Raw genomic sequence first — 13,151 nt, 5'->3', positions numbered from 1 at the left:
TCTGCTCCATTCTTACCTCGACAGTTGCCTGGAGTGCCCATACATCTGTTTTCCTTCAATACAGTTTAACTCATAGCATATAAAGCCATATCTTAGACATCCACTCCTATTATTTTGCTGAAGTGGAAACTGAGGCTCAGAGATGTTACTCCTGGTCTTGTAGAAGTAGGTAGAAATCATTTATTTGAGTTCAGGTTTCTACAACATCCCCTTCCCCCCCTGAGCATTAAGTGGTTAGATAGGCTCACCTAACAGAAATGAAGTCTATTATAGTATTGAAGCAGTGCTCATCACAATCCAGCTCTTCTGGGCTGAGTTTGAATGAAGAAGAGATGAGAGCAGGATATTTAACTGTCATATAATTTCCATGAGAGAAGAGAAGGCAGATGAAATGCTTCATGAAGTAGTGGTGCATGCTTGTGGATCCTGCATCAGTGTAAGTGCTGACAGGCCAGCCTATCATGGAACTCTGTGGAATAGACTCACCTTTGGAGCAGAGACTTGATCTTGAGCTCTTGACAATGAGTGACCCCTGCCACCTGAAGCAGGCAAGATGTCTTTTAGGTGGCCACTTACAGATCAGAATCATCTCTTCAATGTGAATATTCTTGGAAAGTGAAGGATAGCTGGAAATAAACTTTTATAATGATCACTTTTCCCATCTGTCAGAATGCAAACCAGTTGGGTCCAAATCTTGATAGTCCTAGGATTTAAGTTCTGTTTGAATTACTAAAAACAGGACAATTTCACATTTTAGTGATGTTCCTTGTATTTCCTAGTTACTACATTAGACATTTTAATAATTTAAATGAAATATTGCCTAATATTTAATATAACAGTCAATAATAAATGTTTACTCATTGCCTACTTTGGTGCCAGGCATTGTGGATTCAAAGAAAGGCAAAAGACAGAAATTGCTTTCGAGGAACTCACATTCTAATAGGGGAGACAACTATATGGAAGCAACTATATACAAACAAGCTATTTACAGAAGAAAATGGAAGTAATCCACAGAGAGGGCACTAGAAGCAATTGAGATCAGGAAAGGCTTTCTGTAAAAGGTGAGATTTTAGCTGGGACTTGAAGCCAGGAGGGCAGAGATGAAGTGGGAGAGCACACATGAGAGACAGCTGGAGAAAATGCATGAAATTAGGAGATGGATCTAGTGTGTGTGGGTCAACAGAGAAGTTAAATCTAGATGTAAGATTTGAGAATCATTAGCTTAGAGATGATAATTGAATCCATGGGATTTCATGAGATTACCAAGCAAAAGAGTATAGAAAGAAAAGAGAAGAGAGCTTAGGACAAAGCCAAATTAATTAATTAATTAATTGGCTTGATTTGGCTGAAGATTTAACAGAGGAGAGGTGAGAAGGAGCAATCAGACATGTAGGAGGAGAGTAATGATACCAAAATTAAAAAGAAAAGAGCATCAAGGTGAAGGTGATTGATAGCATCACAGGTTTCAGAGGTCAAGAAGGATGAGAATTGAGAAAAGTTAGTCCTTTCCCCTTCCTTTTCAGTACCCTTCTTCCTTTTTTCTCTTCCCTTTTCTCAAGTGATAGCAAGAACAAGGATATGATCTTTGTATAGGAAAAGAAGTAGGGTGCAAGAGTAGATCACTAGAAATAACCAAGTTGAGGAACTGGGAAAATTGGATGTTTGAGGGAGTAATAAAATATATGTTGAAGTTCCCTAGTAATGAAGTCTGAGAGCCAGCCATTGAGCTCATTGAGGAAAGAAAGGGACATGCTCTGGAGGTTGGTAGGCAGTGACTACCAGTATTTTGTTTGGGTGGTAGATATAGATTGTGAACCTTAAAGGAGAGGTCATTGGGTGATGGTGTTAGAGATGCTGGACATGGCAATGAGGAGCAAGGAGTGTTCCAATTCCCTGACCTTGACCAGAAAGTTGGTCAAGTGTAAACAAGTGAAAGCATAACCATTGCTGGAAGGGATGACCAGGGAGGTTGCCATCAGGATGGAGCCATGTTTCAGTGAATGCTTGAAGAGTGAAGGAATGGGAAAGTAAAGGATTTCAGATGAAAGCTAAGTTTGTTTCCTACTGAGCAAGTATCCAGAGAACACAGTGGGAGGAGTGGGTAGGTTTAAATTGCAGCATTGGTAGGGGTGGAAGAGGGTGGGTAGTTGGGTCATTGTGTTGAGTGGGATGAGAATAAAGGATTGGTTACCAAGTGGGAGAGAATGAGGTCTGAATAATGACAGCTGGGGAACTGAGGATTCCTGGGCTGCTGAGGGTATGACCCAGTAGGAATTTGTTGATCTAGACTAGCTAGCTAGATCTAATGATTTACTTCAAATTGTTGTAATCCTTTATATTTGTTAGTTGTTTATTTTAAAACACACACAAAACCCTCTAAATGTTGGTTTACCATAGCCTTACAAATAGATTCTACTCCAAGCTATTAGGTTTTTACTAGTGCTTACAGTTTTCACTACCTTTATTAGTATCATAAAAATGGTTTGGTTTGTGGCAGAGGACTTTAGTAATCTGAACAAAAATGCTATATTAGTGTCTTGAGTCAGTTTGTTATATATTTTATGTATATTTTGTTCCAAGGATGTATCTCTTATAAACTCATCATCTGTTCCTCTTGCACAATTCATTGAATAGTGGCATGTCTGTACTCACATTCCAGGTCCAAGTGAATTAAAGGCCCTGGCTAAAAGAAGGATACCAATGGGTAGTGCATGAGGATGAAGTGGGGCCTCTCTCCACTGGGGATATGTTCCAAGATTTACTGTGGATGACTGAAACTGCAGATACAAGTAAACATATATATGTGCTCTCTCTGTTCTTATTCCTCACTTTGGGCTTCCCCACTTCCAGAAAAAGAAACAAAACAGAACAATTAAAAATAAAGTAAAAAGGGGGCACCTGGGTAGCTCAGTGGATTGAGAGCCGCCTAGAGACGGGAGGTCCTAGGTTCAAATCTGGACTCAGACACTTCCCAGCTGTGTGACCCTGGGCAAGTCACTTAACCCCCATTGCCTAGCCCTTACCTCTCTTCTGCCTTGGAACCAATAAACAGTATTGATTCCAAGATGGAAGGTAAGGGTTAAAAAAAAAAAGTAAAAAGTAAAAAGGCAAGCCAAGGTTACTTCCCTTGGGGCAGATCACTGCAGCTTGAGGATCATAGCACTTCAGGCTCAGAGTAACTGAAAACAAGGGAGACTTTGGATAAGGAAGCTCTACTGTACATGGGATCAGAAGAACCTAGAGAGAAGTAAAGGCAATGAAAAAGAGGAACTGATCATAGATAAATTCAGAGAGACCCAAGCAGAGATATGGAGAAAGGAAAGAACTGAGGTAGAGTAGAACAGAAAAAGCAGTCAGTATTGAGAGACAAGGGCTCATAATTATTTTTATAGTCATTAATTCATAGAGATGTATTTCACATTTCACAAAATGAAATTTGCCTTTTTGTGCCATTGGTTAGTAAAATTCTTCCTTGATTTGGATTGAGAATTTGTGTTAATATGAGAGGTAGATATGATATGATATGATAAATATGTTTGACTATTATAACTTTGTTCCAAAAACCTCAGGATGTGAATTTCATTTGCTTTTCACATGGTTTTTAATTTTAATGTTCCCTCAACCTCAGTTCTTATATCTAATCAGTTGTAAAATGTTTTTTATCCTATGACCACATGCCTTGTATCAGTCACATTCTTTTTACTTACACAGCTTGTACCTAGTTCAGGCCCTCATCACTTCTCCCTTGTTTTTTTGCAATAGCTTCTTAATTGATTTTCTGGTGTCCTATTTCTTTCCTCTACAATCCATTCTCACTCTGCTGCTGTCTTCAAAAAATAGATCTATGTCCCCCAATTCCTAAACTTAGTAATGTTAAATGGTTCCTTATTGCCTCTAGGATAAAACCCAGAATCTGTAATCCATGACTCATTTCTTCCTTCACCTTCTCCATTGCTAGCACTTCTTCTACAGGGCATTGCATTGTTCCTCAGTGTTTTTGGACAAGTGAACTCCTGACCCCTCTCTCAGGTCTAAATTGGACTCTCTCCTCCTCTTCTCTTCTTAGAATTCCAAATTATTTGGCATTTATTTACTTGCGCTCACAGCATTTGGCCCCCAGGACAGTGTAAGCTCCTTGAGAATATAGCTTTTTTCTTTGTTGTGTCCCTCTTATTGTATCCCATAGTGCATTGCATGTAGTGGAAACTTAATACATATTTGCTGAATGAATTGAATTGAAATGCTACAATTTGCCATTTAACTAAGAAAATTCTGGGCTTACTCTAACAGTAGAGAAGAAAGTCACCTACTTTTAAATATTGGGAATAATAAATGCTTACATTGTTCATTAAAAGACCTCTGCTTTTTGCCATTTTGTAGTTTTTTTTAAAGCATTCTTTTATGTTATATACTGTTGGTTTTGGAAGACTGAATAAAATAGGCTTCTACAGAGCCATTAAAATTATTTAATGGAGGAAGAATCAACCTTGTCTTCACTAATAATAACAGATTATAAATGAGATAATTGTTTTCTTTTGGTCTGTCCAATTAATGCAGCTGGTTGTATTGAAAAGATTTTAAAGTTGTTTTTTTTTTTCTATTTCAAACTTTTATAAAATCTTATTCCTGGCAGGTGTGTGCATGAGTTAATAGAAGAGAAAGACATAATTGAGATGTGGAGTGTCTTTATTTAATACTTTTATTCATTAAGATAGCATCAAAGCTGCTTTAAAATATGTATATTTTACTTTTACTAATGTTTCTTTTTCTCTTTGTCAGGGCTCCACCTCAGATAAAGCGCCCAAATCGAGAAGTGAGACCCCTGAGGAAAGAAATGCCAGGAGTGGGGCCTCGGGGACCTGTAGGCAGAGCACACCCTATATCCAAGAGCGAAAAACCCACCTCCAGTAGAGATAAGGATTTTAGAGCAAGAGGGAGAGACGACAAGGCAAGAATATATTTTTTTCCATCATCTCACTGAAAGTCTGCGCCTTTTGGTAGACAAAATTTGACTGTTACTAGCTTCTTGTTGTTCTTATAGGTACTCATGCTTGCTTCTGGATAGGTCAAGTAAAAAATGTAGTTTGATTGTAAACCCCAAAAGGCTTTTGTAATTTGAATACCGAGTTCTATTACAAGCACTTGAAATTTCAATGTAAATATCTTGAAATGGACTCCAAAGCATAGAAATATAAATGGGGAAAATGAGTTTTTAAAGCTTCTATTGAATATGTATTATTTTTCAGCACATACTCAACATAAAGGAGAAAATGGATCTTTGAAAAATATTTGTAGAAAAGAAGTATTCTGGAATATAGTGAATTAAGTGAAAAATAATTGTGGGAAAAGAATTTTTATGAAGAATAGATCTAAATAGGGAATAATATGAGGGAGATGATTCATGGATTTTCAAAGAAAAACCAGGAATTTTTCTCTAGTGGAAGGAATTTTACTTGTTTGAAGCTTGATTTTATGCATTTATTTACATGAGAAATCACTAGTGAATAAACAGACTTTCATAGCAGCTTTTATTACCCTGCAAATGAAGTTATAAAATCTTATTCTAACTGGAGGCAGAACAAAATGACCTAATATTTCTCTTTCATCTCCAGTGTCAATAATTCTATGTGAAAAATGAAGTATTAAGCAACAATAGTCTTCATTGTCATTTGCTATTTATTTAATCTTTTAATAACTTAAGGAGGTGATAAGAAAATATTTAGTAAACTTCCCAGGGACTTTGAATTAGTTGTAGTTCTACCATTTTTAGTTAAGGCTTGTTTTTTCAGTGTGGTAAGAAAATTCTTCTGTGGAAACAACATCTTTTTTTCTGATTCTCCTGAGCAGTTGATTTGGAATTTTCCTAATAAGTTGCCTTGGGCAATGATATATTAAATAACCTGCCAGGGGTAACATAACCAGTTTGTTTGTTTGAGATGGGACTTGAACTCATATCTTTTGACTTTAAGGCCTGGCTTTTCTTCAATATGTTATTCTACCTTTTTGGTAATACTTAACTATGGAGAAAGAATTAATTGAAATTTTAATATGTTAGAAATTTAAATTACTATTACCAGTGAGTCAAAAGACCAAAGTTGGTTAATATATGTGTGGACAAGAGATGTTAGCAAAATAATTGCTACTCATAAGTAAATGATAATGCATTTGAGTTACCACAAATATACTTGAATTTCTTAGTTTGCTAATAGTAAATATTCAGGATCAGTGCTACTACCATGTGCCTATTCTTCTAGAGAAGACATAGCTTACTTAGGTTAACAAATAACTAGCTTTCACAATTGAGGTATAAGTAGTACCTTAATTCATAAATCTGTCCATTGTTCATTTCTCCTATTGTTCAGCATTTGTTCATTTGTTGTTTTTATATAAGAAGAGTAGTGAGGACCACACCAATGATTGCATTGGATTAGGATACTCCCAGGTTAGGAAGTTTGCTCTATACAATTCAAGTCAGCACCTTTTCTATAGCATTTTTGTCTTACATTATTTTTAGGAACAATATTGATAGAGATAATACTCTAAAATTGTTTCAGTGCCTCACTGGGGCACTGAAAATAAACAAAATAATACTGTTTATATGCTTGTAAAACACTATGTTCAATTTATTGTACTTCATGATAATGGTTGGTATGATGATGATGATGATGATGATGATGCCAATGCCCAAGACTCCCTTTTGAGGCAAAAGCCTTATAAAATAAGGATATACAAAACCCAGTTCCTTGTGTTACCTGATTTTTCTCCATGTTCTCTAAGGTTCAAACAGCTAGCCAGCCTTTGTAGCTGGGAAATTATAAAGGGGCTAAATTTAAACTTGCCATAGCTAGAAACCCTGGGCAAAAAGCAAGACCAGCTTTAGAACCTGCTTTTCACCTTGATTTCATCCAACTTGAGGCAAATATAGACTGAGGTGATATTGCTCTGGTCACAGTGTTGCATTTACTTCAGATAATAATTTTCCATTCAAAGCAAAATGTATCAAAGGGTTTTTGTAATAGTTCCTAAAATTCTGTTAACTCATTTATTTATGAATTTTTTTTCCTACTTGGATGCCATATTTGGTATTGTTTACCAGAATGTTATTACTACAAGAACCCAGTTAAGCCAAAACAACGGCAACAATAAACCTAGATTTGATTGGGAAAAAAGTTTTAGAACAGTCGTAAATACCATTGGAACTTTCAGACATTGAGGACTGAGTCAGCTCTATTTTGTTAAAGGTAATCAAAGGGATAGCTTTTAATGAACATCAAAGGGATTTTTTTCTGGAGATAGCTAGTAAATTGTGCCTCTACTCCTAAAAGATCCACATAAATGTCTAGATTCCAAGTTATTATTATTATGAATATGCAACTTCCTTAAACTTCCATGGGAAAATGAATAAAAATAGTTTATGTAAAAAAAGTCCTTAGCATTATAGACCTAATGTGAACAGAGAAAGGCAAACTCACTTGTAAGCTCAGATATTTTAATCTTTTCTCAATTTTATTTGCCTTTCCCTGCTTAGCTATTAGTTTAGACTTTGAGAGTTACTAAATACCATCATTTACTACTGTGAGACTAAGTCCAATCTTACTTATAGTACAGTGTTTTTGGTAAACAAAATGTCTTTTTTTAAGCAGCTTGTGTATAGAGAGCCATAGTTACCTCATATGATGATTTACAGTTTCTCCTAGTGTCACAGAGCCAGCCATATAGTCAATTTACAATACTTATGAATCCACTGCTTTTTTTTATTTTCCTTGGAGATTTGCGTTCATTATTTTATTATTAATGTTTAGAAGCCAGTAGAGAAATATACTTAGAGATAATACACTCAATCTATTATTTTTTTGAGATAGGTCTACCCACTAAAAAATTCAGACTGTAGGTGGAATAAGGAAAAGTGATTAATAGATTCTTGGAGTAAGTGATACTACTTTATAAATGTAAAAAATTTAAATGATTATATATGGTAACATGTTGGTTTTGGGTTATTGCTTTGTGATTAATTAAATCTTAGACATTATTATGGTAAAATGGGTGGCATTTCAATTATCATTTGATGATTGGAACACCTATATGGTTTAAAATAAATTTCATAGAATAAATTATTTGTAATGAATGGTTATATATGGAGGGATCCAAAATTACTCAATTTCAAAGACTGTATTTCACTGGATTATCTTCAAGTGGCTATTTGTGAATACATCTTTTTGTTTAAAGTAGTAGTTTTTAGTGTTAGGTACGCTTAGATTGGAGGAGTTCTTTCAGTTAGATTGGAGATCTTTTCCAAGAGTGGAAGTTTAGTACCATTCCAGGACATGTACAGACATGGGAAGTCTTTTTATCTATTCCTAGAAAGACCTTATTTCATACATTTAGTCTTCATTAACCCTGAAAATCTTATCACTGGTGGAACCTCAGATGTTTGTTCTGAATTGCAGTCCTTTTGGCCTTGATATGTTAGGCCAGATAGTTTCTTTGACCAAGAACCCTATGATTAAATTTCTGATATGTTTCGTAGACTTAAGTTTCTAAGGTTATACAACTATGTATCCAGATTTTCTCGATTTTTATTGAAGAAATTACTCTTTATTTTTCTAATATTTTTAAAAATTCAACCTTATACCTTGAATCTACTTTGATTTCTATATATAAGCATCAGTTTTACAATTGAGCTGCTATAAATATTCTTTTATAGTCATCTTTAGAAGATTTTGAACTTGTTTCATTATTTCAAAGATGTGTGATTTTATTAGTATGGGTACTTTTTGTCAATGACACAAATAAAGAAACAATACCCCACCCACCCCCACATCCTCTACCTTAATATGTTGTCTTCAAGAGTTGCTTTGGCTAAGAAATACATCATTCTTTAGCTACCTGGTGATATGCTTCTTTGAATATACCCAAGTTAGACCTGAGACCACAAACATCATTGGGCCCAAACTTGAGCCTTTGGAGTTTGATAGGACCTGCTAGAGTTTGTATTTAAAAAGCATAGTCAGTTATTTATTAAGCACTTTCTAAGTGACTGGCACTATGCTAAGCTCTGGGGATTTAAAGAAAGACAAAAAAACAGTCTTTGCCCTCAGGAGATTATATTATAAGGAGGGAAACAACATGAAAATAACTAGGTCTGAGGAAGATGTATATGAATAGATAGAAAGTAATCTCAAAGGAAAATTCTATTGGCTAAGGAGCCTGGGAGAGACTTTTTTTTTTAATAGAAAGTGAGATTTGAGTTAATTCTTGAAGGAAGCCAGGGAAATTGAGAGGCAGAGGAGACTAGGAAGAATAGCATATTTGATATAGGAGAGTGTCAGTGCAGAAGAGATGGGAGATGGAGTATTATGTGCATTTAACAGCAAATGAGCCTATGTAGCTGGCATATAGAGTATATGGGAGATAGTAAAGTTTTTGAAAACTGAAAACATAAGAAGGGGACAGGTCATGTAGAGTTTTAAATGCCAAAGAGGAATTTCTTTTGGAAGTTGTAGATAATAGACTAGCATTGGATTTTATTGAGGAAGGAGATGACATAGACTTAGGCTTTAGAAAAATCACTTTGGTCGCTTTGTACTTTGGTAGTAGAGGATGGATTGGAGTATTGGAAGACAATTTTCACAGGGAGACAACTTTAGAGGGCTATTGCAATAGTGCAAGCAAAAGAATCTGTGAGTGGAGGGGAAGGGATGGATCTGAGATGTTCTGAAGTTAGAAACGACATTTAGCAATGTGTTATAGACATGGGGTGAGTGTGAATGAAAAGTCAAAGGTGACACTAGGAGTGTGGGCCTGGGTAATTATGAGGATAATGGTGTTCTTGACAGTAATAAAGAAGTTGGGAAATTGTGTGTGTGGGGGGAAGGGGGATGATTTGGAGGAAAAGATAAAGAATTGTTTTGGACATTTCACATTTCTAGTACATCCAGTTTGAAATGTTCAAAAGGTAGTTGTGATAGGAGAAAGAAATTCAGAAGAACTAATAGGGCAAGATATATAGATTTGGAAGTCATCTGCATAAAGATGATAATTGAACCCTTGAGAGCTGATGGCATCACCACTTGAGATAGTGCAGAGAGAAAAGAGAAGAGGCCTGGATAGAGACTTAAGTGATTAGTGGATGTGACAGAGATGAAAAGCCAGCAGAGACTGAGAAGGAGTGTTCAGGCAGATATGAGGAGAACCCGGAGAGAGCAATGTCATAAAAACCAAAAGAGGAAAAAGAATTACTCAGGAAGGGAAGGTGATAGAAACCTCAAGAAACCTGAGGACTAAGTAAAGTCTATCAGATTTTTCAATTAAGAAATGAGGTCAGAAGCCAGATTGCAGAGGTTTTATAAAAGAGTGAAAGGAGAATATATGGAGACCTTCAGTGTTAGTAGTTTTCTTAAAAAGTTTAACTGCCCAGAAGATAAAGATCTAGGATAATAACTAGTGGGTATAGTAGGCTCAAGTGAGCATTTTTTAAGGCTAGGAGAATCATGGTCTGAGAGCAGGAAAAGAGTTAGTAGATAGAGAGATCGAAGGTTAAGACAAATGGCCTCAGTTTTTTCAGTGAAGTATGAAGTGAGATCCTTAACTGAGGAGGTAGAGTGGGAGCTTAAGAAGAGATGATATAGAGTTTATATTGAGTTCAGATCTTTCCAAATCAGAACTTTGGAAACTTTTAATCTTTTCAAGTATTTGGACATATGCTCAGATAAAACACTAGAGTTTTTTGTCATGAAGTCAAATATCTTAATTTCCTTCAACTGTTGTCATATGGCATGGTTTTCAGAACTCCTTATATGTTGGTTAACCTCCTATATATATATATATGTGTGTGTGTGTGTATATATATATATATATATATATAAATATAAACAAACGATTGTTTATCTACCTTAAAATATGGCCCTCAGAATTAAGTTCTGCCCTCGGCCTTAGTTGCCTTTTTTTTGGTAAAAATGAAACTCAGACTAGATGACTTCTCAGGTTCATTTAATTTCTAAATCTTCAATGCTATGATTTGTTCTGTCACCCAATTATTAAGTGTCAGAGGTAGCACCATTTGAAACTGTCTAGGCCTCTGATACCAAGTCTAACTTTGCCATTAAATGACTATGTATTTTAACTATATTAAATCATTTAAAGAATTAAAAACCAATAAAGGGAGCAGAGACATGGATGAACTGGCAATATGGGTTGAGTTAGTTTCTGTGGTTGGTCACTGAATTTAACTTTAAGCTTCTTAGAAGCTAAGGCAAAAATGAAGACCTGTTGGGTTAAAAAGTTTTTGTTATCAGATAAAAGGAAGCATACAGGTTCAGTTGGTAGTATAAACTCTATTCTAGCATCTGAATTTACTTTGAGGCTCCTCATTTGAGGAGTAATGACTAAGATGGTGTACAGTGTCTTCACTCATAGTCTTGTGAAATATACAGAAAATATTCTTCACAGAGGCATTTCTTATAGTAACCCTTTATAAAAGCTCAGGATATAAAATAAATCTTAGTGGAGGCATTCCCACAGAGAACTAAAGTAATATGTCTAGATTGATAGCTTTTTGATAATCTAATATCTAATATGGCAATAAGAAAGTCATCAAACTTTGCCCATCAAACTTTGGGCAAATATCATATCTCAAGAGAGCTTTTAGTAAATGTTGCAGTTTCCAGTTAAATTCTTTGATCAGTGTCTGAAGTATTGATATATTTTTGTTATTGCTGAAAGAAGAATTCATATCCTTTATATCTGGATGTGAGATGCAAAACTGACATTTTCTTTTGATTGCTTGGGAATTTGATTTGTATTCTAGAGCAAATGGAGGGCCATCTGACTTCCACAGGTAGGATATCTGGCAGGGGTGCTTTCAGGTACATGAAGAGTTTTAAAGCTGCTCAAGCATTCATACTCCAAATAAGATTCAGATTAGACTTCAGAGGCTGTAGCATAAAGCACTTAAGAGAAAACTGAAAAATTTTAGAGGCATATGTTTACCAGTAAGCTATATCTCCTGGAAGCTTTCTGATTTGCCTATCAGGATGAGTTACCTACAAAATGTTCCACTAATGAACTGACCTATTGTATGGAATTGCTTAGTAATATCTATTTAAATATTGGCAAATGCCTGTGAAGTACAAGACGTTTCATTTTAATAGAATCCATACAAAGCTACTCTTCTTGGCTATAATAAGCCAGCACATTCCTGCTTGTTGAAGATAAAGTATATTTATCTGCATAGAGAAGGATGCTTATCTTTCCATTGTTTATGACTAGAGGATTCTATCTAATCGTCTAATGGCAGGTTCAAGTTATTTAAAAGCAAGTTAGAGTGAAGGAAGGAGGTGGTGTCATAGCTCAGTTTTTACTCCATTCATAAATGGAATTTCATCTGACAAAACACCATTCTGTCTACTCTAAAGTGCTGGTACCTGTGTTAAGACGGGCTTTGAAGAAGGGATCTGTATTGAATTATCCAATTTGATTGATATTTTGTTTTCAAAGACTGCTGAGAACATTGAATGCTGTTCTTGGTGAGATTAAGGAAATTATAGCCATAATTATTAGTGAAATGGTTATTCTTAAAACTAATTATGCTTCATATAGTAGAGGAACTCAGAGCTACAATATGCTGAGAAGAAATCCATTCTTAAAGTTTTTATAGAATGTCTACCAGACTAAAAGTTTTGTAATTTTGCAGTAATATTGTTGTTTATTTTTTGAAGATGAGGGAATGCTATCTAAGGAGATGGTTATATTGAATTGTTTGAAAGGATTTGGAGCCTTCCTACTTAGAACAAGATCTAATCAGAAATAATTTTTTAGCCTTTACCTTCTGTCTTAGAGTCAATACTAAGTATTAGTTCTAAGCAGAAGAGTGGTAAAGGGTAGGCATTTGGGGTTAAGTGATTTGCCCAGTGTCACACATTTAGGAAGTGTCCAAGATCAGTTTTTAACTCAAGACCTCCCATCTCTAGTCTGAGTTATCAATCAACTGAACTACTTAGCTTCTGCAACTAAGATCTAATTAATTTTGAAAACAACAGACAAATGAGTTTCTTAATTTCTTTTTTCTTTTTCCTTCCAGCTGTGGTACCCTTTCCCCTCCCCCTTTCTCTCTCTTCTTCCTCTTTTATCTGACTTTCCTTTCCTCTTCCCCC

At 35.4% G+C, this 13,151-nt stretch overlaps 1 protein-coding gene across 1 annotated transcript in view; it reads left to right on the top strand.

Annotated features, from left to right (window-relative positions):
- The window catches only part of KATNAL1 (katanin catalytic subunit A1 like 1), a 96,605-nt gene that overhangs the window by 56,702 nt on the left and 26,752 nt on the right, over positions 1 to 13,151 (top strand). The window contains exon 4 of the mRNA XM_007495271.3: positions 4,780 to 4,948. Within this exon, the coding sequence (XP_007495333.2) occupies positions 4,780 to 4,948 (169 nt within the window). The remainder of the gene's footprint in view (positions 1 to 4,779; positions 4,949 to 13,151) is intronic.

This window comes from Monodelphis domestica, chromosome 4, assembly GCF_027887165.1.
Source record: "Monodelphis domestica isolate mMonDom1 chromosome 4, mMonDom1.pri, whole genome shotgun sequence".
NCBI classification, from domain to species: domain Eukaryota; kingdom Metazoa; phylum Chordata; class Mammalia; order Didelphimorphia; family Didelphidae; genus Monodelphis; species Monodelphis domestica.
This window is presented reverse-complemented; position numbering and strand designations above follow the sequence as displayed.